Below are 26,605 nucleotides of genomic sequence, written 5' to 3'. Positions count from 1 at the left end.
CTGTTTGTACCCTGTGGGTATCAAGAGCAGTGCTGCTGTGAGCTTTTATGGATATGTTTTGTGAGGACGTGTGTTTTTAATTCTTTGTGGCATCCTCCAGTTCTTTTTTTCTCTCTCTGTTTTTAATGTTTGTTTTCATTTGTTTGAAAGGCAGAGGAAGAGAGAGAGAGAGCGAGCTTATATCTGCTGGTTTCCTCCCCAAATGGTAACAGCCAGGCTGGGTCTCTCTTAGCCAGGAGCTAGGAACTCCATCTGGGTGTTCCACATGGGTGGCGGGGCCCAAGCATCAGCAGGAAGCTGGATCAGAAACAGAGCAGTGAGGACTTGAAGTGCTGCTTTGATATGGGATGCTGGTGCAAGCTGCAGCTAACCTGCTGTGCCCCGGCGCCTGCCCCACCACAGTGCTTTCTCAGCGTGTCTCTTTCCCTGTGAATTCCCTGGCTACACCCTCTGCTTTCCTTCCCCAGGCACACGAACAAGAGCATGAACTTGAGACTGCTGAGCACAGTAGCAGACAGAAAGATGAGGGAGGCCGGCAGCAGCGGACTCAGGTGACTCTCCTGTGGGGCACAGGGCTGTCAGCCTCCTGGGGCCATGGGGCTGGTCCTGAAGTTCACACAGGCTCAGCAGGTCTCAGAGCCGGGTGGGGCCGTTGCTGGGAGAGGCTTGTGCGAGTAGTCGACTGTGTTCTGTGTGTGAGCTGTCCTGGGACCGATGGCGGGAACGTGGGTGGATGTCCATCCTGTGGGCAAAGTTCTAGCCAGGTGCCAGACTGTGTGAGAGACATCCCTACCAGCTTTGACAGACCCACACTGCAGTGAGGGAAATGGGGGGCACACCTGGGGGCTAGAGTGTTCAAGAGAGGAGAGGGTGTAGGGGCACAGACCAGTGGTGGGAGTGAGCAGCGACCCAGTGCTGCCTCCTCACGATGTCCGTGCTCTCCCCGAGGAGAGGACAGCCGGCTTCTTCCTCTCCTTCATTTTCATTTTGAGCTTTTCGGCGTCTCCCTTATGTTGGTCCACACGTGTCTTCTCATCAAGAATGCTCTTCTCCACAGACGGTGCCCAGCCTGGAACTGGAAGCCCTGCGCCTCAGCCTAAGCAACATGCACACCGCGCAGCTGGAGCTGACGCAGGCCAACCTGCAGAGGGAGAAGGAGACGGCCCTGACGGAGCTGCGGGAGATGCTCAACAGCCGGCGAGCCCAGGAGCTCGCCCTGCTGCAGAGCAGGCAGCAGCACGAGCTGGAGCTCCTGAGAGAGCAGCACGCACGGGAGAAGGAAGAGATGGCGCTCCGGAGTGCGTGCGAAACAGGTGCTTCACACAGGGGTGGGCCGTGCCACCTGAGAGCCCTTAGAGCCACTGCAGGGGCTGCTGCACTGCAGGGATCTTAGAAGTCAGCTGCTTCTTTTCTAGATAACTTTTCCTGACCGTCAGATACAGAATCCTGCTTCTGTTCCTTGGGTTGCCCATGATTGTGTTGGTGGCTCCACCAGTGTGAAGTGCTTCCTGCCAGGTCTCCACGCCCCGGCCCCTGTCCTTGCACAAGGATGTGCCCTGGCGGCAACCTTGCTCTCTGGCCTTTGTGTGCTGCTCAGGGCCTTGCCCTAGCTGGGCTTGTGTGGGCAGCACCCAGGCCTAGAGCAAACATTTATTCACCCTGTTCTGCAAGGCTCTGGTGTTGAGTCAAACGCCGCCTTCTTCTTAATTCCCTTGCTTCTTGTTGACTTCTCCAGTGGACTTGTGTGCATTTGGCGGGAAGTTTCCTCATCGGCAACTTTGGTACAATTCTGTGTATCTGTGGGCTTTGCTTAGACCCAACCCACACTCTTGACTGTGGACACAGACCTGGAGGGTGACTGACCTGAGCACTGCTTTACTTTGTGATTATCTGGCTTTATGTCTGTTAGTTTTTTTGCAGTTGTTTTTAAAAGATTGATTTCTTTATTTGAAAGAGATCTTCCACCACTGATTCACCCCCCTCCTAAATGGCAACAACAGCCAGAGCTTCATCCAGTTCTCATGTGGGTGGCAGTGGCCAAAGTACTTGGGCCATCTTGTTCTGGTTTTCCCAGGCCATTAACAGGGACCTGCATTGGAAGTGGAGCAGCTAGGGTACGAACCAGCACCCATACAGGATGCTGCTATTACAGGCAGTGGCTTACCCACTATACCACAAAGCCAGTCCCTAATAGATAGTTTTATAGTTATGTTTCTTTTTTGATAGGCAGAGTTAGACAGAGAGACAGAAAGAAATGTCTTCCTTTTCCGTTGGTTCACCCCAAAAATGACTGTTGCGGCCGGCGCACTGCGCTGATCTGAAGCCAGAAGCCAGATGCTGCCTCCTGGTCTCCCATGCGTGTGCAGGGCCCAAGCACTTGGGCCATCCTCCACTGCCTTCCTGGGCCACAGCAGAGAGCTGGACTGGAAGAGGAACAACCGGGACAGAATCCGGCGCCCCAACTGGGACTAGAACTCGGAGTGCCGGCGCCACAGGCGGAGGATTAGCCAAGTGAGCCGTGGCGCCGGCCAATATTTTCATGTTTTAATCTTAGTGGTTTGTTTGTACAATTCTTTGTTACAGTAGTTAGTACTTTCCTGAACATCTTTTTTTTTTTTTTTTTTTTAAATTTCCTTTTGTGTGTGTGTGTTTTAAAGATTTTGTATAGGGCCGGTGCTGTGGTGCAGTGGGTTAAAGCCCTGGCCTGAAGCGCCGGCATCCCATATGGGCACCGATTCTAGTCCCGGCAGCTCTTCTTCAAACCCAGCTCTCTGCTATGGCTTGGGAAAGCAGTAGAGGATGGCCTGAGTCCTTGGGCCCCTGTGCCTGCATGGGAGACCCAGAGGAAGCTCCTGGGTCTTGGCTTAGGATCGGCACAGCTCCGGTTGTTGCAGTCATCTGGGGAGTGAACCAGCGAATGGAAGATCTCTTTATCTTTCTCTCTGCCTCTCCTCTCTCTGTGTAACTCTTTCAAAAAATAAATAAATCTTAAAAAAAAAAAAAAGAGAGAAAAAAAGAGTTACAAAGAGAGAGGCAGAGACAGAGAGAGGTCTTCCATCCACTAGTTCACTCCCCAGATGACCGCAATGGCCATGCTGTGCTGATCCGAAGCCAGAAGCTAGGAGCTTTCTCCGGGTCTCCCACGTGGGTGCAGGGGCCCAAGGACTTGGGCCATCTTCACTGCTATCCCAGGCCACAGCAGAGAGCTGGATCAGAAGAGGAACAGCCAGGACTAGAACTGGCACCCATGTGGGCTGCTAGCACTTCAAGTCAGGGCTTTCACCCATTGGGCCATAGCGCTGGCCCCCAACTGAACATCTATTTTTGTTGTTTTGCTATGAACATCTATTTTGAAGTAACAGTGTTTCTGAGGTATAATTCATGTTCCACACAGTTCACCCCTATGTGCCGTAAGGTATTTTGGTTTTAATATAGTCAGAGTTGGGCGGCCATTACCACCTGTGAATTATGAGCATTCATCACCCCAGGAAGACATGCTGTCCCACTCAGAGGGCCTCCTGGGGCATTGCCTATCTGCTTGTTTGTCCCGTTTTCCACGTAACAAGGTCTCGGACTTGCTGAAAAGCCCTGACTGGGTCCTCCCTGGCACTCTTCGACCCTAGGGACCAGTTTGCCTAGCTTCTTTTTTACTTTTTCTTGTGATTCTTTGTGTAGCTTCAAGCAAACTCAAATACAGATTTTCTATGCTCTGGCATTTTTCCAGTGTAAAACATGGTTTGCTCTTTGTGCCTTTCTGTGGAGCTCTGTGCTCCCAGGACAACTTCAGTGCAGGCCTCCCCTTCAGCTGCCCTGAGCTGCTTGTGCAGAGCCTTCTGCACACTTGCACATTGCCCTCAAGGCTGGATCCTGCAGGAGAGGGTCCTCCCCCAGGTCCACCTCCGTGTTTACTGAGGCCTCCTGCCACTTCTCCCTGTTGTACACCTCTCCAGGTGTGTGCCTGCATCTCAAGTCCACACAGCTTAGTCTCCCTCTGCCCCGCGACTCATTTTCTGGTCCTGCCTTTCCTTGGTCTGGCACCCGATGCTCCTTCAGAGGGTCCCTGATGCCCGAGATGCTGCTCATGCCGTGTTCTGTGCGTCCTTCTTATGGTGCAGCCTGTTGGATCCTTAGACTGCCTCTCTCTCGATTCCCAGTCCCTTGCTGGCCTCTGGTACGTTGGGAACCTGAGCTAAAGGTCCTGGGATTTTAGGGAATTCCATGATGGGAGCCTCAGGAGCTGACCCTCACCTGCTGTCTTACGTCCTGTGTTCTGCTTGAGTGCAGTTGTGCTGTTACCCAGGCACGTTCTGCTGTCCTGTGGACACTGGCGAGTGTTTGTGGTGCGGCAGTGCGCTCCAAATCCCTGAGAAGTGAACTTAGGGGTCTAAGCTACCTTTTGTTTTTCTTGCAGCTGAGCTGAAGGAGCAGTTACAATCCGAAGTGGAGAGAAATGTCCAGATGATGGAGGTACGTATGTTGTTTGATCAGAAAACATACTGCTTTTCCTTTCTCAACACACCCACAAAAAGCCCCTCACTTTGGTTCAACCAAGAGCCAGTCAAACCTGGCAGGAAGTGAATTGCATTCGTATGTGTGTTAGAAGTCCTTTCCTGTGTGTTCTGTGTTGTGTGTTGGCCCCAGCTGTGTCCTCACAGGCCTGCCTGCAGTGGGGGCAGCGGAGTCAGTGCATGGGTTGTGGGGGGAGGGAACCAGTGTTGGGTAGGTTCTCAGGTGTTGCAGCAGTGTTTTCTAGGCTCCTCCTGAGTTGACCTTCTGCCTGCTCTCTCAGGCTTTGGTGAAGGGCAGATGTCCGTCTGCGGTTTGGGATCAAACTCTAGCCTCTTCCCCATCCCTGGACAACTGGGGATTATTTCTTAGGGCACTTGGGAGAGAGCCCAGCCCCTGGGCAGAGGTGGGCAACATCTTTGAGACTTTTGACCCCTTGAAAGTCCCTGGGGTTAGCATTGTTCACTACCTCTGATTCTGTCGTAGTCCTTCTCTGTTCTCTGACTGCTGGCCTTATGTGTGCTCTGTTTGTGTCCTTCTAGAAGCTGAGGGAGTGGCTGAGCGGCCATTAGAGCCCATGTCCAGTCTGGGGGGTGAGGGCCCATTCTTGCGATTGATGGGGGGATTTCAGTTCTTTCTCCATGGATGATCAACTATTGACCACAGTTCCTTTTTCTTTTAACCTAGACCCTGAAGCAAGACTGGGAATCTGAAAGAGCTTTATGCCTAGAAAATCTACGTAAGGAATTGTCTGCAAAGCATCAGTCAGAAATGGAGGATTTACAAAACCAGTTTCAGAAAGAATTGGCAGAGCAGAAAGCTGAGTTGGAGAAGATTTTTGAAGCCAAAGATCAGGCTGAATGTGAGCTTCCAATGAGAATGGTGGAGTTTGGATGGGGGACTAAGTGTTCCTCTGCAGCATTACAGTAACCACCCTATCGTTCCACGTGTTTGAACGTGTGCTCCTCCCCTTGCTGGTTTTCTTTTCTTTTTTTTTTTTTAAAGATTTATTTATAGGCCGGCACTGTGGCTCAACAGGCTAATCCTCCGCCTAGTGGTGCCGGCACACCGGGTTCTAGTCCTGGTCGGGGCGCCGGATTCTGTCCCGGTTGCCCCTCTTCCAGGCCAGCTCTCTGTGGCCCAGGAGTACAGTGGAGGATGGCCCAAGTGCTTGGGCCCTGCACCCCATGGGAGACCAGGAGAAGCACCTGGCTCCTGCCTTTGGATCAGTGTAGTGCGCTGGCCACAGCGCTCCGGCTGCGGCGGCCATTGGGGGTTGAACCAACGGTAAAGGAAGACCTTTCTCTCTGTCTCTCTCTCTCTCACTGTCCACTCTGCCTGTCCCCCCCCCAAAAAAAAAAAAAAAGATTTATTTATTTATTTGAAAGGCAGAGTTACAGAGAAGCAGAGGAAGAGAGAGAGAGGTCTTCCTTCTGCTGGGGTTCACTCCCCAGATGGCTGCATGACTAGAGCTGCGCCGATCCAAAGCTAGGAGCTAGGAGCTTCCTCTGGGTCTCCCACGTAGGTGCAGGGGCCCAAGCACCTGGGCCATATTCTATTGATTCCCAGGCCATAGCAGAGAGCAGGATCACAAGTGGAGCAGCCGGGTCTTGAACCGGCACCCATATTGGATGCTGGTACTGCAGGTGGCAGATTTACCCACTATGCCACAGTGCCGGCTCCCCTCCCCTTGGTTTTTAAAATTTTTAACTTATTTTATTTGAGAAGCAGAGAGACAGAGCAAGAGAAACCTCCCATTTGCTGGTTCATTCTCCAAATGCCTGGGAGCCAGGAACTCAGTGAATCTCCCACTACTTGAACAATCTCTTCAGCCTCCCTGGGTGCACGCTAGCAGGAAGCTGGAGTCAGAACCAGAGCCTGGACTCAAACCCTGGCACTCTGATACAAGATGTGGGCATCCCAAGTACTGTCTTAACTGTTGGGCTGAAAGAAAGTCTGCCTTTACATCTTAGATCACTGAGCGCCCATGACCTTCTGGGTGACAAGGCTGACCCTTCCTGACCTTTGTCCCACAGATGTCTTTTGCGTGTCCAGTTACTACTGCATTATGACCGAGACAGTAGTGGTTGTTCACTTTTGATTCTCTATACCATGCCTGAATGTGTGTGGCTCTTCCTCCTCCCCAGGGAGAGCAAGGCATTTGCTGAAAACAAGCTCTGGGGGGAGCCTGCTGGCCACTCCCCCAGCAGGACATGTCTAGAGATGCTTGAGGTCGTGGGCATCCAGGCTGGAGCCTCCAGTCGGGCTGTGCTCTGAGTACCAGTGGTCATCTTTACTCAGTGTGATGTGCTGGCCAGGGTTACTGCTGAGGAGGAAGTGTTGTCTTGTCATCAACCAAGCGAGATTTGTGCTGCCTTCTAGTTACCCTGAGGAATCTGGAGGCACAGCATCAGGAAGCAGTTGAGAAGCTGCGTGCAGACCTGCAGTCTGAACACTGCCAGTATCTAGAAGACTTGGAGCTGAAATTCAAGGAAAAGGAAAAAGAAAAACAGCTAGAGGTAGGCCAAAGCTTTTTTATTCTTAATTATTTGGAATGTTAAGGAGGTTTTAAAAGATTCTGGGATTGGGCCATTTTGCATTCTATTATTTACTAAAAATAAAGACCAAGACTACTTTTAGTATTCTTAGTGTTTGATAAAGTAGAAGGACATAGCATCAGTGAGGTTGACTTAATAATTATGTTCATTCTCATACTCTGAGACATTTAGAAGAATTCTACACACTAGGTGTGTGAGGCCACGTGCTCTGGCCATAAGTAAACAGTGTTTGCTGCATGTATGCTCAAGGTGCTTTTCTGGTGACACCACACATCAACACGTAGGAGATGTCACCAGGTTTTGTTTACAAACCTGAAGTGCTTTTATTACCAAGCCCAGGACTGAAGCTATGTCCTGAAGATTTGGTCAAGAAACCAGAAGCTGTAAGTAGCTTTGTATGTGAAGATCTAGAAACCAGACAAGGTAGTCAGGTTCCAGGGGTCTTCAGGAGACCTGTCCTGTCCTGTCCACGCCCCTGCCCATCTCCAGCTTTGGGGCTCTGCCACATGCACCGTCCTCTCTCTCCCCCATTTCTTCCTCAGTGACAGTAAAGAGGACTTGGAGCACCTTGTGGCCCAGGGCCCGTGAGGAAAGGCTGAAGGCAGGTTCTACGAGAATAGAGCAGCCTCAGGCTCGTGCTGCCCTTGCTGCAGCCCCAGCTCAGATGGGGTGCATCCTTCAGTGGCTCTTTGGGTTGCCATGGGACTGTGGCCCACAAAGAGGTGGGAGGCAGTGCATACTGTTCTTGAGCACAGTCCTCCTTCTCTTGATCCCTGTGGGAGCTTCCCTGTTGACTGCGGGAAGCATGTATCCTTGCTCAAAATCATGTATTTTCTTCATTTTTGGTATTTTGACAAATTCCTATGTTGCCAGACTGTAGGGCAGTGGTCCCTGTGGTTCCTGGTGGGGGCTGCTCTGCAGCATGATATGGAGACGCAGGGCAGCACGTTCAGATACCTCAGGGTCACATGACCAGCTGGCCCGGGATCCACCCTGGCCTTGGTCCAGGTGCCAGTTTGTGCACTGAGCGTTCTGGTTATGGTGGTGAGCATCTGAGAGTTCGTCCCATGGCAGGGGGCCTAGGTCATCAGATTGTGCTATGCTGGTCTGTGGGTTCGTGGTGTGATGAGGAATACGTATGTTGAGGTGTAAAAGGCGACTTGCTTCCTCAGTGTAGAAGCACAAGACCCCCTCCTGGTTGTGAGTGTGGGTCCTCTGGGCTGAAGCTGCTGCCTCAACCTCATACGTAGCGAGGACTGTCTCTAGAATGAACTTGGGTCCGTCTGTGTGACCCTGCACCACGCTGTCTGCAGGCAGATCCAGTCCCTCAGAGAACTTGGGTCCGTCTGTGTGACCCTGCACCACGCTGTCTGCAGGCAGATCCAGTCCCTCAGAGAACTTGGGTCCGTCTGTGTGACCCTGCACCACGCTGGCTGCAGGCAGATCCAGTCCCTCAGTTGTGTGGCTGTGGTTGTGGCCCTGCAAGTGGCAGCCTTACTGCTCTCTGCTAAAGTTGTGCTGGGAACAAAGCAACCAGTGCCTAAATGAGTAGTTGGTCGACGCTGCCTCTGACCCTTGCTGTCTCATGACGAGCCCTTCTGGCTGCTGCTGCTGCTGGTTGTAGGTTGAGGCATAAGCGTTTACTCCACACGTGCTGATCTCCTGCCTGGAGATGCTGGGCCCTGAGGTGCTTGCAGGTATTGAGAATGACGGCACAGAGGCCCCATGGGCTGCCCTGTGCTTGGCCTTGTTTGATCTCACACTGACACTTCTCTTTTTCACAGTTAGAGGCTCTTCAGGCATCATATGAAGACCTGAAGGCTCAGTCACAAGAGGAAATCAGGCGTCTGTGCTCCGAGCTTGATTGCATGAGAGCCGACAGACAGGAGCTGACTGGTGAGTTTCACGTGGGAAATCCAGATCCTTAGAAGCCAAAGCTATGCATTTTTAATTGTTGAAACCCCAAACTAGAATTTAACCACGTAACAACCACGTAAGTCACATGTTTCACATTGTAAAGATGGATGCATGTAGCTTTGAGATGGAGATGTGTGTTGTGAGAGGACCTGTCTCACCCTTCGTGAGTCGGCTGACTGATGACTACCTAATTATGTTCTTAACAGTTGAGATCCACATTGATACGGGTTACTTTCAAGGGTGAGATGAGAATTTGCCAGAGGTGCTTAACTTGAACCTGAAAAGTATGATTGGGTGCTGTGCTGTGCCCTGCCACAAGGGTCCTGTGAGCTCCCCTTGTGCTGGGGGTTGTCAGGCTCCTGTGGTTCTGTGGAGCTTGGCACCCAAGTCTGCAGGGCCCAGGAACTGCAGCCACTTTTGCTGAGGGCAGCTCTGCCTCGGGTCCCCCCACCCCCACTGTGGCCGGGCTCCTGTGACAGTCCTGAGTCTCTGCCACCTCTTTTCACATCAGAGAGTTCTCTGCTCAGTGTCAGGACATGGCTGCTCCAGGGAAGCCTTCAAACCGACACATGCTTCCTGGTGTTTGTCCACACACAACGCCTATAAAACTAGGAACTCTACTATGCAGCTGTGATGTGAAGCAAAGGGCCAGGGGCAGCACCAGTGGGAACTACCCTCTGTCTCGGGGCAAGTGTGGCCTGGGCGCCACCTCCAGCCCTGAGTGCTGCCTGATGTTGGGTGTGGCAAAGCTTCTTGGTTTGTCTTTCCCTTGAAGGTGTCTCTCACCAGAGGTTATAGAAGAGAGAAACTGATGGGGCCGCAGGCAAAGCTGCTTGCACACATGCTGTGCCTCCAGCACGTTCCATGCAGGTGTTCATCCTGCGTCTCAGTACCTGCACAGGGAACTTTGATTTGAAATTGCTGGCACAGTGATGAGTTGAAGTCCACATTGTCATGAACTGCTGTAGGCCAGTTGCCGCTTTCTGTGGACCACAGTTGTGCTGGTGAGAGGTGCTCTCTTCTGCTGTGTGACAGCCTGAAACAGCATATGTTTATTGTCTTGTAGCCTGACGTGGTGCCTGGGATTGTCCTCTGACAAAATCCAGGTGTTGGTGCCTGTGTGCTGACCTCAGGCCACTTCCAGACTCATTCAGCTTATAACAGAATTGGGTTCCTTGGAAATGTAGGACTAACGAACATCCTATTCCTTACCAGCTGTTGGCTGGGGCTGCTCAATTCCTTGGGGATGTTCCTCTCCCTGCCACCTCAAGTCTCTCTTAATTCCCCATGGCTCTACCAGTTGGAAACAGCACTTTTTTTTTTTATTAAAGATTTTATTTATTTGAGAGGCAGAGTTAAGAGACAGAAAGGTCTTTCATCCACTGGTTCACTCCCCAAATGGCTGCAATGGCTGGAGCTGAGCCCATGTGAAGCCACAAGCCAGGAGCTGCTTCCAGGTCTCCCACGTGGGTGCAGGGGCCCAAGAATTTGGGCCATCCTCTACTGCTTTCCCAGGCCACAGCAGAGAGCTGGATGGGAAGTGGGGCAGCCGGGACTCGAACCGGTGCCATTATGGGATGCTAGCACTGCAGGCAGCAGGTTTACCTGCTATGCCCAAGTGTCTCATTTTACGATGACTATGTTTGCTTCCAGCAGAGTTCCCTGAGCAGCTCTTGGTGCACGCAACCCATGTGGAGGAATTGGAGCACCTAAAGCAAGGCTTCGCGCAGGAGCAGCAGCGGCAGAAAACCGAGTATGAGTCTGAAATGGAGCAACTGAGGATTTATTTTGAGAAGAAATTAAGGGATGCTGAAAAAACTTACCAAGAAGATCTTACCTTGTTACAGCAACGGCTGCAGGAAGTGAAGGAAGATTTTCCTCTGGAATCTGTGGAAATCAGGTATATGGAGCATTTATCATCTTACATATATTTCTAAGATATAAGGACCTTTGCTGGCTTCAGACCTAGTTTTGATTGTGATTATATGCCACTGTGGAGACTAATTTTAAAACACATTCTGTGGTCAGGACTCAAAAAAGCATGATGACTAACACTATACTCCCGTGTTTTTGTGGAGTCAGTGATGTGTGGCCAGCTGTGCGGGTACCTGGTGGATGGCCTGTCGTCCAGGCCAAGTCCCCGTGCTGTGGTGTAGCCTGAACGCCCACCCCAGCGGTGTCCCGGCCTTGAAATGTAAGCAGTAGGAAGGGGCCTCTGCTCTGTGCTGCTAGTCCCCAGGGAGTGTGGAGTGCAGATAGGAAAGGGACATGTATAATGCTCTTTTTTTTTTTTTTTTAAGATTGATATATTTAAGCTGCAGAACAACACAGAGGGAGGAGGAAGGAGATCTTCTTTCTGATGGCTCTTTCCCCAAATGGCCACAAAACTTAGGTCTAGGCTAGGCAGAAGCCAGGAGCCAGGAACTCCATCCATGTCTCCTATGTGAGTAACAGGGTCCCCAGTACTTTGGCCATCTTCTGCTGCCTTCCCAGGCACATTAGCAGGAAGCTGAGCTGGAAATCGAACTGCTGGAATTTAAGCAGGTTCTCATGGGATGCCTGGCTGGTGAGTGGCAGCTTAATCTGCTGACCTGTGTATGTAATGATTTTAAGACATGTTTTCTCTCTTAGTTCATCCTGTGTGTTTTTCGAAGAGATGTCTGAAGACGAAAGAAAAGATCACCTGGATCAACTTTACCTTCAACCTGGACATGATACGGTAATGGGCCAGTGTTTTTCTTTAGTCACTGAGAAAAACCTGAGTTTCCTCCTTCTTTAATTAAAATTTTGTATCTCATATCATAAAATCTGAGTTTCGGCTGGCGCCACAGCTCACTAGGTTAATCCTCCACCTGCGGCACCGGCACCCCGGGTTCTAGTCCTGGTCGGGGTGCCAGATTCTGTCCTGGTTGCTCCTCTTCCAGTCCAGCTCTCTGCTGTGGCCCAGGAAGGCAGTGGAGGACGGCCCAAGTGCTTGGGCCCTGCACCCGCATGGGAGACCAGGAGGCAGCATATGGCTCCTGGCTTCAGATCAGTGTGGTGCGCTGGCCGCAGCACAGCAGCCATTGGAGGGTGAACCAACAGAAAAGGAAGATCTTTCTCTCTCTCTCACTGTCCACTCTGCCTGTCAAAAAATAAATAAATAAATAAATAAATAAATAAATCTGAGTTTCTACCCTTTTCATTGATACCTCCTGACATACCAGGTAGAGGAGGGCCTGCTCCTGTTGGTCAGGGTGCCCCAATCATGTCATGTGTCCTGCGCTTGTCTCTTTGCTGATGTGTTTTCTACAAGGACCCGACACAGAAGAGAAGCTTTGCTGGAGTCCATACTTCTGTCCCAGGCAGCCTCCTCTTGCCCTGTGTCCTCCCCAGCCTCTATATTGTTGAACTGCACTCTGACAGTTTGAAGAGAGTGAAATTGTGGATTATTTTTTTCTGCTTCACACACTGAGTATTTTTTCATCGTATTTGTGTTTTTTCTTTTCTAAAATTTCTTTACTTGAGAAGCAGGGCACTATGATATGGGATGCTGGTGTTGTAGGTTGTGATTTTTTTTTTTACATTTTTTTTAAATTTAAAAGTTTTTTTAAAGATTTATTTTATTATTTATTTGAAAGTCAGAATTTCAGAGAGAGAGAAAGAGAGAGAGAGAGAGAGACAGAGACAGGTCTGCCATCTGCTGGTTCACTCCCCAGTTGGATGCAACGGCCGGAGCTATGCGGATCTGAAGCTAGGAGCCAGGAGCTTCTTCCTGGTCTTCCAGGCAGGTTCAGGGGCCCAAGGACTTGGGCCATCTTCTACTGCTTTCCCAGGCCATGGCAGGAAGCTGGATCAGAAGCAGAGCAGCTGGGACTCGAACTGGTGCCATATGGGATGCTGGCACCGTAGGTGGTGGATTTACCCGTTACGCCACAGTGCCATTCCCTGTAATTTTTTTTTTTAAAGATTTACTTATTTATTTGAAAGTTAGAGTTATACAGAGAGAGAAGGAGAGGCAGAAAGAGAGAAAGAGATCTTCTATCCGCTGGTTCACACCCTAATTGTCTTCAATGGCCAGAGCTGCGCCAATCAGGAGCCAGGAGCCAGGAGCTTCTTTCAGGTCTCCCACGTTGGTGCAGGGGCTCAAGGACTTGGGCCATCTTCTACTGCTTTCCCAGGCCATAGCAGAGAGCTGGATTGGAAGTGCAGCTGCTGGGACTTGAACCCGCGTCCATATGGGATGCTTTCACTGCAGGTGGTGGCTTTACCTGTTATGCCACAACACCGGCCCCAGCAGTCTGTGACTTAACCTGCCATGCCACAGTGCTGGCCTTGTGTTTATTTTTTTGTTCTCATTTTTGGAAAGGATTTTATTTATTTGAGAGGTAGAGTTGCAGACAGAAAAGTCTTTGTTCTGCTTGCTCACTCTCGAAATGGCCGCAATGGCCAGAGCTGGGCTAGTCTGAAGCCAGGAGCCAGGAGCTTCCTTCAGGTCTCCTATATGGGTGCAGGGGCCCAAGGACTTGGGCCATCTCCTCCTGCTTTCCCAGAGAAAGTGCAGAGAACTGGCTTGGAAGAGGAGCAGCTGGGATACAAACTGGCACCCAGGTGCCACAGGTGAAGGCTTAGCCAACTATGCCATAGTGCTGGCTCCAGCTGTGTTTCTTCTTGAGTTGCTTCTATGCTATCCATTTCTGTCTATTTCACCTCTGTGGAAAGTTCCCTATAAAACTGAATTGGATGATGGTATGTTCCGGATCTGTGTGGCCAGTGCAGTGGCTGTTCGAATCAGCACACATGGCTCTTGAGCCCCTGACACAGTGCAGGTGGCTCACCTTCTCGCACAGGCCCTTTGCCTCCTGTGGCTGCTCCAGGGCTGCCATGACAAAGGACAGACAACAGACTGGCTTCAGGAGCAGACACGAGCTTGCTCGGAATCTGGAGGCTGGGTCCTGAGGTGCCAGGGCCAGCAGGGCCCTCTGTGTGCCTGTGCTCTTATTTCCTCTTCTCATAACACACAGCTTGGGGCAGGACCCACCCCAGTAACCTCAGTTTACCTTGTTTACATTGTTAAAGACACTGTTCCAAAATGCAGTCACATTCTGAGGTCCTTGGGGTTAGGGCTTCAATTTGTACATTTGAGAAGCATAGTCAACCCCGTGGCAGGTGATCTGCAGCCCCTGTGGGCCACACCGCTTTGCCGTGTCTCTGGGAACACTTGAGTTCCACTTTCTCCATTACACTTACAGCTGCCCTTCAACCATGCACATTTGGGGTTCCCCACATGTCGTCTTTGGGTTTTGTTAGTGCTCAGCCTGCTTGTCAGTGTGTGGTCTGTGTTAATGGTACTGCCTTGTGCACTGTTCCGTCTTGTGCTCTGGGTGTCCTGGGGTCACCCTGCAGTTTCACTCCTGCCAGCCCTGTGCCCGCTCTTGAGGAGCAAGTGTCTGGGCTCCTCCCTGGCTTGCTTGCAGCTTTTCCCCCAGCTGACTTTGAGGGGGTGACTGAGCAGCCCAGGCTGGGCCCTCACCAGAGAACTGGCTTCACCCTGTGCTTGTCGAGTGTGGTTCTTTTCAGTGCTTCTTACCCAGTGCTGTTGCAGAGCTGTCCTGTCCTGCCCCTCCTTGACCCCTCCCTCCAGTGCCACCTGTGCCCTTTTCATTCTGTGGAGCCGAGCCATGGCCATCTGTGCCCACTTTCCATCCTGAGGTTAAAGTGAGTCTTGGATATCAGGCTCCTTCCTTTGCTGGCCTTCATGTACTTGGAGCATCTTTTCCTGCTTTGTCCTGTGCCACTGTGGCAGCCATGCTTGACCTCCAGCGTGAAAGCAGCCATAGTCTCCAGTGTCTGTCTCTTACCAGACATCTCCTCTGGCTCTGTGTTCTGGCTGAGAGGTTCTCTCTCTTCCCTCTTGGAATTCTTCAGCTGTGTTTCTCGCCCCAGCCATTTTCAATTCCTGGAGGCTTTGCTGTCTTCCTTCCTCATGTCCCGTGCTGATGGGGACACAATATGATCGTTCCGCTGTTGGCTGTCTGGGTCTGTGTGTCTGGTGTTGTAGGTAGGTTGGTGAGTATGGCTGTCTGCTTTCATACAGTGTGTGAAGCTCCGTTTTTCTCTGGGGGCTCTTTGTACCAGCATCACAGCTGTCCCCACCTGCTGCCTGCAGATGCTGGCCTCCTTCCCAGGGCTAGTGGTTTTCTCCAGAGACGGCTCTTCTAGTCTTCTGCTGGGAGCTGCTGCAGACTGCTGGCACCCGAGGATAGATGGACAGGAGGGTGCGTGGCTCCCCACTGCTGCTGCTGTACCCAGTGTCTCCTGGTCTGTGCTGGCACTGAGTGTGGTGTCCACCTCCCAGTTTTCTCCCTGGAGCCCAACTTGCTTCATTCCTGGTCTCCCTCAGCATCTATGGAGGCTAGCTCCTTCCCTCTGTGAGCCTGGAGGTTTCAGTGGCCTCTACTTCCTGTCTTCCTGAAACTGCCTGCCATTGGTTTATTGGCAGCCTCTTTTTTCTATTTCTTATCCTCATTGGTTTACCAGTTAAATGTCTTTTTTCCTGTAATTTTAACTATGTTTCAGGAAGGTGAGTAGATTGCAGTGATGCATTGTGTGTGGTTTAATCAGAAATTTGCCTGTGTGTATTAAAAATTTCAACAGACCCCGGTGTCCTTCCTGGCTGGATGCCATGTGGGCTTGGGCACTTGTCTGGTGGGTCCCAGCCTCTCTTTGGAGTTATGTGTCTGATGATTGCAAAGAATGAGTGTCTTCACCTGCCTCTTCACCATTGTTTCTTTGTGGTAACTGTGTCCCGTGCGTTTGCCCCTTCTACAATGTGGTGTTTGCCTTCTCTCTCTGGTCTGTGTGGCTCTCAGGTCTGGGTCATTTTCAATTTTGCTTGTTGGACCTGACCTAAATTATTTTTTTTAAGATTTATTTATTTGAAAGAGTTATAGAGGGAGGGAGGGAGGGAGCTCTTCCATTTGTTGGGCTTACTCTCCAGAGGGCTGCAGTAGCCAGGACTGGGCCAGGCTGAAGCCAGGAGCTCCCCCGTGGCTGCAGGGGCCCAGACACTTGGGGCCATCTTTCACCGCTTTCCCAGGCCATTAGCAGGGAGCTGGATCAGAAGCGGAGCAGCTGGGATATGAGCCGGTACCCATATGATATGCCTGTGTGGTAGGTGGTGGCTTAACCCACTGCACCACAATGCCAGCCCTGTGACCTCATTTTCTTACGGGTGGGGCCTGAGATCTGGTGCTGCCTCACCACTGCTCCACTTGCCTTTGGCTCTGTTTGCTTATTATTACATTGCGTGCTATTTTACGTGTCAAGCATTCTTGTGACCATGTCAGACCTTTAATCTCGATGTGAAGGACAGTGTTGGGCCCAATGGGAGCCTGTGTGTGGGAGCCTGGGACTCGTGCTGGGGCTTCATGGGTCTGTTTAAAGAGCAGCAGGCAGAGTCCATCACTCAGCATTCATTCATTCTGCAGTGTACACCCAGGGTCCTGCTCCTGGGGCTGAGACCCTGCTTTGTGGGGAGATGGGTCATGTCTGGGTCACTGCAAGCAAGCCGGTGTCAGGCTCTGACGTGGAAACTCAGAGAGAAAGATGCTGCGGGGGAGGGAGGAAGGGCCACAGCAGGGGAGAACCTAAAGGCCACCGGTGTCAGTGCTGGGGCTCCCACAGTGGTCCTGGGTCCTGTGGGCTGAGGCACTTGGCCTGTGGGAGGCTGTCAGGAAGGCACTGGGTGGGGGCAGACTCTGAGAAGTAGACAAAATTACAGGATCCCATGCACAGGAGGTTTGGGGGACATGGCAGAGCTGTCTGCCCAGCAGGCTCCCACCAGAGGGAGGGGTACTGTGACGGAGGTGGTCACCTCCCCTGTGTTCTGTCTTGGCCTGCGGGAGCCAACCACCTGAGTGCTGTGTGTGTACGACAAGGACACACCTGTTAGTGAGTAGCAGGTCATAGGTGCTTGGAGGTTAGGAGAAATCCCCAGACCTGAGATGTGAGGTGGGCTGCACCAGGCCCTGGGAGGGAGGGACAGTGACCCTGAGAGTGGAAGAGGAGGCGCCGAAGCCGAGGCCAAGAGTGTGGACAGCACAGGCCGTGGGTGTGGACACCAGCCAGGGAGTGCCTTGGGTATTACAGACACAGGAGGAAGCTTCTGCCACGGGACGCAAGGAGGAGCATGTGGCCTTTGCTGCGTGGGATCAGGGAGGCTGTCACAGAGCAGCACCCTTACGTCAGCACCACGTGCACTCTGCGGTCCAGTGTGGATGTGAGGGTGGAGGGACCGGGAGATGGTAGACACCGTGTATGTGGTGTTCTCGGAGTTCAGCAGAACGTGCCTTCTGGGCAGTGATGGGCTCATTGACATGTTCTGTGTCCTTATTCTACAGGACAACCTGACACGGTTACACATGAGGTTGGAAGAAAGCTGCAGGCGCGAATCAGCGACGTTGAGTTCTCCCCTGCACCTGCAGCATGAGGAGGACACTGAGGAACTGGAGCAGGAGGAGCAGTGTCATGAGCTTGAGCTGCTCGGAGCAGCGCCTGCCAAGGAGGACAGCCAAGGTGAGTGTCGTAGCTCTGGCCAGCTCCCCTCAGTGCTGTGACTTCATCTGCTGGGCCAGTGCTGGCAGCTGAGTACATGCGCATCCTGTCTGTGGTGGGGCAGGAGCCCATGTGTTGGTGCAGGTCTGACCTGGGTGGCAGTTCTGAGTTCACAGGCATTGCCTGGCAAGTGGGGACCCTCGAGGGAGGACATGTGTCATGTGGGCTGGTGGGAGACTTCTAGGATCCTGCTCTGCTCCTGGCAGGCCCAGTTGGCCAGATCAGGCCCCGCCTGGTGGTCACAGCTAGTCAGACTGATGCTGGGGCCATCTCGGGGGCCCTGGAGTAGTCATGGGTAGTGAGATAGGCAGCACAGACCTCCCAGGTGTACAGTGTGGACCTAGGAGTGGATGGGCAGCCGTGGGTGGCCGTGTGCTGCCTGGAGGCATGCTGCCTCTCAAGCACGGCTCTGCAGTGGGAAAGCTGTGGGATCCTGTGGTGGAGGTGACGAGATGCGGTTGAGGTCCCTCCCTTGAGAGAGTCGGGGGGACCAGACCCCCACTGGGGTGCTGTGGTGTGAGAAGCCTGTCTTTTGCCGAGAGCTTACTTGGAGCTGGATGGGGTGGACTGAGAGAAGCATGGCCCCTCCCAGGAGCGAGGGTCCTCCACACAACACCTGCCCATCATTGCTTTTGTCCTTCCTCACCAGGGACGTCCCATGGTGACGCAGGACATATCTTTGTCTTTGGGCACTGCTGGTGCTCAGACACCCCTCCCTGTGACTCAGCTCATTGTCGTCTTCTGCAGGGGAAGACATGGGCCTGGGGACGCAGGGGCTTGGATGTGCTGGTTCCTACAACCAGCACGGGGGACTGGGACCAGAATCTCCACAGGCATCTGATCTGAGGGCCTTGAATAGCAGGCGTCTGCTTCCATCCAAGAAGATACCCAAGGCTCACCCTGGCGTGTGACCTGACAGGAGAGCCTTGGTGGCCATGTGGTTGCTGTGCAGACCTAAGGGTATCCTGTGACTCAGGACTGGACTCAGGACTCCAGAGGGAGCCATGCCCGCCTCCCTCATGGAGTTCACAGGGAACTTAAGTTCAAGGTGTCTTGTTATCTGAATCCATTTAGAGGTCACATGTGGGCCTTGCATGTGACCGTCCTCCCTGTCTCCCTGCCCCCTGCAGGACACGCTCAGGTCTGTCTCCAGACTGTGCATGATGTGGCTCTGCAGGTTGACATGGAGGCCACCAGAGTCCTGGGTTTGGAAACCGAGAACAAGGTTAAACTTAGGCTTCTTCAAACTGAGCTCAAGGAAGAAATTGAACTTTTGAAAATAGAAAACCGGAACTTACACGAGAAGCTGCAGCACGAAGTCCGCCTGAAGGAGGACTTGGAGAAAGTAAGTAGTGGTCTCCTGTCCCAGAGACAGCTCAAGACCACACATGTCACATTTGTAAGGTTTCAGTCCACACAGATTCTTGAAAGTGATGACTGGAGAGAGCTTTGTCGGTCAGCACAGGAGTCCATCCCTAGCCAGTGCAGAGTTCTTTCTCAGCAGCTGCCCCCGTGTCCTTTGAGGGCCCAGGAAGGGCATAAGACAGCGAGTTGAAGCACGTAGCTCCCTGTGACGTTGTTCATCCCATGTCTTACGCTGTCTTCTGAGTTCTCCAGGCTCTTGTTGGTGACAGCTGTGCAGCATGGAAAATGCAGGCTCCTTTGCCAGCCGTTTGCAGGTGTGATAAAGATACTCTTTAGCCTGCAAGCACTGATAGAAGGATCAGACACAGATGTCCACACAGCTGTTACTGGGCTTCATTTTGCAGCAAGTGCAATCTAAGATTTTATCAAGGTTGGGATAATACAATTAAAGTGAGCTTCTTTCTATTATGCGCATTTTGACTGAACTGTATTCCCTGATTGTCGTGTGTGACTGTTCTCACCCCTTGTTCTGCCCTGTGAATGTCTTTTTGGATTTTCATTCTGTCAAAACAGTTTCACAGGGAGCAGTTACTACTGCAACTGTAATCACCATGTTATTTTTTTAAACGGAGGCTTTGGTGAGGATTTTGAGCAAGATATACAGGCAAGATTAGAGTTTCTGGAATGTGTGGCCAGCCGTGAAGGTTGGTAGCTGTGAACTCACTGGCAGCATGCAATGATCAGGGCATGGCTTTTTCAGGCACTGTTATTATTATTTTTAATATATTGATTTTTTGAAAGGCAGAGCAAGAGAGAGAGAGAGAGAGATTGAGAATACTCTTTCATCCCTGGACTGTTCCCAAGATGGCTGCAATGACTGGGGCTGGGCCAGGCAGAAGCCTTGAGTCTGGAACTCCAAGGTCTCCCACGTGGATGGCAGGTGCTCAAGTACTTGTGCCATCATCTGCTGCTTTCTTAGGCACATTAGCCGAGAGCGGATTGGAAGTGGAGCTGCTGAGATTCAAACCTGCAGTCTGATATGGGATGCTGGTGTGACAAACAGTGGCTTAACCCACGGTGCCACACTGCAGGCCCTCAGGCACCGTTGACTGAGACAGACGTTTCCTGTGTGACTGCGACGCTCGAGAGTGTGTTTTCCCCAGGCCACTGTTTTACTCTCTTGCTGGGACAAGGATGTGCCTGGCTCTCTCTTTAATTTTGTCTTAAATATTTCGAAGGTTTTACTTTGTATGATTATGATTGTAATTATCCCAAAAGCTTTACCCTTTCTGAAATACCTTTTTTTCTCTTTTGTGATACTTTGTCCTGAAATCTGCTCTTGTGAATCTGGTTGTTCTAGCCTTAATGGGCATTTTGTTGAGTGATGCACCTTTTTTTTAAAAAAATTTTTTTATTTTTTGACAGAGTGGACAGTGTGAGAGAGAGACAGAGAGAAAGGTCTTCCTTTGCCGTTGGTTCACCCTCCAGTGGCCGCCGCGGCTGGTGTGCTGCTGCCGCCGGCGCACTGCACTGATCCGAAGGCAGGAGCCAGGTGCTTCTCCTGGTCTCCCATGGGGTGCAGGGCCCAAGCACTTAGGCCATCCTCCACTGCACTCCCGGGCCACAGCAGAGAGCTGGACTGGAAGAGGGGCAACAGGGACAGAATCTGGCACCCCGACCGGGACTAGAACCCGGTGTGCCGGTGCCGCTAGGCGGAGGATTAGCCTGTTGAGCCACGGCACTGGCTGAGTGATGCACCTTTTAAATGCAGTTTTCATTTTTAAGTGGACAGCATGTAATTAAGGTATTATTAAACCCATCCTGACAAATTCTCCCTTTTAATTGGAACACTGAGTCTGTTAATAGTCTTTTCTTTCCTTTTTTTTTTTTTTTGTTTTACTATTTATTTACTTATTTGAAAGGCAGAGATACAGAGAGAGAGAGACAGAGAATGTAGGTGTTCCTAGCAATATCTTAACTGCTGCACCAAACACCTCCCCCTGTTGTTAGTTTTTTTTATGTGCCGTATGTTTTGAGAAATTTGTTTTTACTGTTGTTTTCTGCTTTTGGGGAAAGGGATTCCTCTGTTCCTTTTTTCTTCCCTTTTGGATTATTTGAATTTTTCTTAAAGATTTATTTATTTATTTGAAAGTCAGAATTACACACAGAGAGAGAGAGAGAGAGAGAGAGAGAGAGAGGTCTTCCCTCTGTTGGTTCAGTCCCCAAATGGCTGCAATGGCCAGAGCTGGGCTGATCTGATGCCAGGAGCCAGGAGCTTCTTCCGGATCTCCCATGCAGGTGCAGTGGCACAAGGATTTGGATCATCTTCTCCTGCTTTCCCAGGCCATAGCAGAGAGCTGGATTAGAAGTGCTGGCTCCCATATGGGATGCTGGCACTGCAGGCAGCAGCTTTACCCACTACACCACAGTGCCAGTCCCTGAATTTTTCTACAGTTAATATCAATGTATCTGTTAAGTTATGAAGGATCTTCAAAATGTTCATGAAAAATATGTTTTATGCAAAAACTACATGGATTGAAATTTTTTTGCACCAAAATAAACTTACTTTTTAACTCCCATTTCCACACGCATTTTGAAGTATTGTATACTTTCAGGTAAACCCTAAGATCTTGTGGTTGTGGGAGATGCATGCTCACTTTTCTGCACTTTGTTTCCACAGCTGTTATCCACCCATGCTGTGACTGCCATAGTTTGATCAGTGTTGTAAGAGCAACTTGGACATGTCATGGGTGTTTGAAGGAAGTCAAGAGCATAGACTTGCCCTTGCCATTCCTGTTGCCCTTGGCATTTTTTTAGAGATTTATTTACTTATTTAAAAGGCAGAGTTCAGAGAGAGAAGGGTGAGGGAAAAACAGAGAGAAAGAGAGATATCTTCTCCAAATGGACATAATGGCTGGAGCTAGGCTGACCCAAAGCTTCTTTTGGGTCTCCCATAGCAGTGCAGGGGCCCAAGGATGTGAGCCATCTTCTGCTGCCTTTCCCAGCCACATTGGCTGGTAGCCAGATAGGAACTGGAGCAGCCAGGATTTGAACCGACATCCATACGGGGTGCTGGCATTGCAGGTGGCAGCTGTGCTACAGTGCTGGCCCTTGCCCTTGGTTTCTTGTTGTTTGTATGGATTCTCTTCAGCCTGAAGGATTTCCCCCACCATTTCTTGTCATAAAGATCTGCTGCACCAGTGTTCTTGTTTTTGAAAATATTTCACCTTCATTCTTGAAGAATCTTTTTGCTGAGTAAAAAAAGCACCTGAGATGACTGGGTTGGTTTTTTTTTTTTTTTTTTTTTTCATTTTTCCAGGATTAAAAGCATTGTTTAAAACCTTGTCTCCATTGACTGTATTTTCCTCATAGCATAGGTCTTATCTTTTGGTGTTTTATATGTTAATAATTTTGGATTGTATCCTGGATATTATGAGTAATATGCTGTAGAGACTCTGTGTTATAGTTTCTTTCTTTCTTTCTTTCTTTCTTTCTTTTTTTATTTGGCAGGTAGAGTTATAGACAGTGAGAGAGAGACAGAGAGAAAGGTCTTCCTTCCTTTGGTTCACCCCCCAGGTGGCTGCTATGTCCGGCACTGCGCCGATCCGAAGGCAGGAGCCAGGTGCTTCTTCCTGGTCTCCCATGCAGGTGCAGGGCCCAAGCACTTGGGCCATACTCCACTGCCCTCCTGGGCCAGAGCAGAGAGCTGGACTGGAAGAGGAGCATCCGGGCCTAGAACCTGGTGCCCATGTGGGATGCTGGCGCCACAGGCGGAGGATTAACCAAGTGAGCCATGGCGCCGGCCCCTGTGTTATATTTTCTTTAAGAGTATTGGTGTTGGTTTGTTGTTTCCCTAGGCAGTTAACCTGGCTGAACTCACACACCTTCCACCATCTCCTCTGGGTTGGGCTGCAGTGTGGCATTGGTTTAGTTCCTTTAGCCCTAGCTAGCCTGTTGTGGGAGTCTGCCCCAGGTATGGACCAGGGGGCCAACCTCTGGCTCGGGAAGGGCGTATTCTTATTCCTAAGGGCTTCCCCCTCACTTTCCACTTTTGGTTGAAACTGCGGTGGTGGAATTCCCGTGCCTGGCAGAGTGGGACCTTGCTCAGACACTGCCTCAGTTGAGAGGGACGTGAGCCGGCGCTGCTGCTTTCTTCTGAGAGCCCAGCCGCTTCTCCAGGCTCTGCCTGCTTCTGGTTCTCTCCTGCGATTTCAGTAATTTCTTCTATTTTATTCAGCGTTTATTGTCATCATATGGTTTAGCTGCTCAGCCATCCCTAGGAGCGAGGGGCCAGACTTGACTTGTGAAGAAGGGGAGGACAGTCCCACCTACCTTGTTTCGTTTCTTGTTGTTGATGCTCAGTGGTTTATTGACCTACTTTCTTCCTTTTTAAACATACTTGCCAGTCTCTAGCTTTCTTGTTCAATTCCCTTTCTTACAAAATTACCTTTGAAATTACTAGTTTAGTTTATTGATCTTTGCTCAAGTTCTTTGTACGTCCTGGCATACAAATTGCGCAGACCAGAGACTGGAACTCATTCCGCTGTGGCTTTTCTCACGGATGTGTCTTCGGCTGCTGCAGAGGGCGCTGCCTTTCTGCTGTGGGGCCCTTGGCCGAAGACACAGGGTGCCTCGTGGGTCAGCGTGGCTGGATTTGGTATCAGTCTCGATGCAGAACGCCTCCAGCCGTCTTTGCTCCACTGTTGTGTGTGTTTTCAGGTGTTAGTTTGTGTCCAGACCTGCCAGCTGCAGAGATAAAAAGCAAGCCAGTTCTAGGTGCACGATGTGGAAAGCATTGTCATTCAGCGCTCCTCAGGTTCCTTCCATTTCTGTTATTCTCATAGTGCCCACGTGTGCGGAAGAGATGGATTTGGGTCCTTACTTCGGTAATCTTTTCCTTTAATAATTTCTTTCTCTTCAATAAACTTACCATATATAGGTAAAACATAATTTAGTTGCAGACCATAAGGAAGAACTAAATAAAGCTAAAGAGAAGATTCAGCTAATGAAACAGGATTTCAGAAAAAAAGAAGCAGAGTGGAAAGTTACAAGTGAGGGCCTGGAAAGAGAAGCTGAAGAGAAATTAACAATGGTGCTCCTTGAACTGAATGAAAAGGCCGAATCTGAGAAATGCTTGATGATAAAAACATTTGAGCTTCGAGAAGCTGAAATGAGGCGCCTTCAGGATCAACAGGCAGCCCAAATCCTGGCCCTGGAGAGGTCAGTGGTGGAGCAGCAGGACCGGCTGCGGCAGCTGGAGTGTGGGCTCCTCCCAGGGGATGAGGCTGTGCCATGTAGCCAGTGTGGCCGCGAGCTCCCTGCAGCCCAGGACAGAGAGAGCACTGTGCTTCGTCTGAAGGAGGACTGCGCCCTCCAGCTGATGCTGGCCCAGAACAGGTAGGTGGCGCGGTTGCAGCAGCCAGAGTGCTGTGGAGCTGTCTTTAGGCTCCCGTGCAGACCTCACCCCCAGAGGCCTGGCACAGTGTGAGAGGCAGGCCCCAGGAGGAAAGGTGGAGCACGGTGTGATGTTCTGAGTTTTCACCCTAAAACCAGTACCGGGCAGCTTTGTGGCCCCTAACAGAACCTGCTGATAGTCACTGCGCCATCCGTGGTGGATGTTGGTGTGCATGCTCATTTATATCTCCATTGTTCTCTGTCGGCTTTGCAATTTCAGCAGCAGAACCATCAATCTCACTCTACTTGTTTTTTTTTTTTTTTTTCTTTTTAAAGATTTATGTATTTATATGAAAGAGTTACACAGAGAGAGGAGAGGTATAGAGAGAGGTCTTCCATTGATGGTTCACTCCCCAATTGGTCGCAAAGGGCAGAGCTGTGCTGAACTGAAGAAGCCAGGAGCCAAGAGCTTCCTCTGGGTCTCCCACGTGGGTGCAGGGGCCCAAGCACTTGGGCCGTCTTCTACTGCTTTCCCAAGCCATAGCAGGGAGCTGGCTTGGACGTGGAGCAGCCAGGTCTCGAACTGGCGCCCAAATAGGATGCTGGCGCTTCAGGCCAGAGCGTTAACCCACTGTACCACGGCACCAGCCCCACTCTACTTGTTTTTAAAACTCTTGTTTGATTATATGTATCCTCTCCTCAGCTTTATTTCATTCTTCCTGGTGGTTTGCATTTATGAGATTTACAGACATGGAGCTAATCCTCTTAATTTTTTTAACCTAAATTGTTTTCTAAAATAGACATTTTCTTAGAAATATAACCTTATTTCCTGGAGTTCTAAACAGATTTATCCCGTGCCGGACTGATTGCCCATGTTGGCATCAGCCTCTTTGGTGATGCCTGTTCAGTCCAATGGCTACACCTGCCCTTGGTTCTGCCCTTCCTGTCTGTCTGCCCCACCCCAGCCTCACTGGGAGGTGCAGGAGTTCTGCTTGAGTTGGATCAATGTGGGCCAGGTGTTTGACTGCACATCTATGCTCCAACCTATGGTGCAGGTTAAGTGTGATGAGCTGTGCATGGCCTCTTAACACTTGGAAGTTGTCATAGTTCTCGCCAGTTGTGTAAACTTATCAAGCGCACCAGTAATGCATGCTGTGTTCCCACTGGAGAACATGTGCCTTCCCAAGATGCTCTCAGTTCCAGGCCCTTCCTGGTTCCTCTTGGGATTCTGAGATGCCCGTCTCTGTTTGGGCCTCTGGCACACCTGCAGCTCTCAGGCCTCTTACTGCTCCTTATGGCCCTGATGGCTCCTATAGGGTAGCAGTGCTTCCCCGTCGGGAGCTGAGATCACCTTTGCTTTCCTCTGGGCAGGCACTGGGTTGTGAGCCAACAGTTCAGCCTGTCCTACTGGGGTCCCCCTGTAGTCTGTGACCTCCGAACTTCTGCCTTCACGTGGCGCTTCACTCCCTACTTACTTCTGGTATTAGAATCTTGGACTGTGTCGCAGAGAAGGAAGGGGGATCTGAACCCCGAGGCAGTGTTTCTCTTGGGAGGAGGGTGCAGGCTGTCAGAGTGAGCGCTGACGCCATTGGACCACGTGTTGCTCTCTGTTCACTTTGAATGTTGCCTCAGGTTTTTGGAGGAACGTAGAGAGATGACAGAGAAATTCACTGCAGAGCAGGCCGCTTCCCTGCAGGAGGCCCAGGAGAAGCATGCCCACGAGCTCCAGTGCCTCCGAGACAGGCACCAGCAGCAGCTTCTGTCTCTGAGGACGGAGCTGGAGACCAGGCACCGGGCCCAGCTGGGCGAGTTGACAGCTTCCCTGGAGAGTGAGCAGTGGGCGCTCCTGGAGGCGCGCGTGGCGGAACTGCAGGGGAAACACGCTGCTGACATCAGTGCTCTGGAGACAAGACATTTGTCTAACCTGGATTCGCTGGAGGCCTGCTACCTGTCTGAGGTGCAGACCATTCGTGCTGAGCACAGGCGGGCTCTCGAGCTTTTGCAAGCAGACCTTGAGGAGCACCTGCGGGAAAAGGACTCTTCTCACCACACGCTGTTGACTCAGGAGCTGGAGAAGCTCAGGCTGAAACACGATGAGGAGCTTCAGTCGGCCAAGGACAGCCTGAGGGCAGAGATGAGTGCCGCCCACGCGGAGAGTCTGAGAGCGCTGGCCGCCAGGCTGCAGGGAGCGCACCAGGTGAGGCGCCTTCCCCGGCTGTCTCCCAGTTGCCCTGCACGTAGCGATTGCCTCTGTATGTTTGCGGGTGGGT

The 26,605-nt window shown here is 51.2% G+C and overlaps 1 protein-coding gene across 6 annotated transcripts in view; it reads left to right on the top strand.

The window, feature by feature from the left end:
• The window catches only part of PCNT (pericentrin), a 150,837-nt gene that overhangs the window by 29,823 nt on the left and 94,409 nt on the right, over positions 1 to 26,605 (top strand). For 3 of the 6 annotated variants that reach the window (XM_062204166.1, XM_062204181.1, XM_062204146.1), the window contains exons 4-15: positions 468 to 551; positions 1,058 to 1,313; positions 4,412 to 4,467; positions 5,194 to 5,368; positions 6,889 to 7,025; positions 8,849 to 8,960; positions 10,635 to 10,881; positions 11,613 to 11,700; positions 17,363 to 17,537; positions 18,707 to 18,921; positions 23,881 to 24,338; positions 25,968 to 26,532. In XM_062204166.1, the coding sequence (XP_062060150.1) occupies positions 468 to 551; positions 1,058 to 1,313; positions 4,412 to 4,467; positions 5,194 to 5,368; positions 6,889 to 7,025; positions 8,849 to 8,960; positions 10,635 to 10,881; positions 11,613 to 11,700; positions 17,363 to 17,537; positions 18,707 to 18,921; positions 23,881 to 24,338; positions 25,968 to 26,532 (2,568 nt within the window). The remainder of the gene's footprint in view (positions 1 to 467; positions 552 to 1,057; positions 1,314 to 4,411; positions 4,468 to 5,193; positions 5,369 to 6,888; positions 7,026 to 8,848; positions 8,961 to 10,634; positions 10,882 to 11,612; positions 11,701 to 17,362; positions 17,538 to 18,706; positions 18,922 to 23,880; positions 24,339 to 25,967; positions 26,533 to 26,605) is intronic. The other 3 variants (XM_062204190.1, XM_062204156.1, XM_062204173.1) reach the window with 2 other exon arrangements.

Source organism: Lepus europaeus, chromosome 2 (assembly GCF_033115175.1).
Source record: "Lepus europaeus isolate LE1 chromosome 2, mLepTim1.pri, whole genome shotgun sequence".
Taxonomy (NCBI): domain Eukaryota; kingdom Metazoa; phylum Chordata; class Mammalia; order Lagomorpha; family Leporidae; genus Lepus; species Lepus europaeus.
Note: the sequence above shows the minus strand (reverse complement) of the source record. Positions and strands in the feature narration are given on the sequence as shown.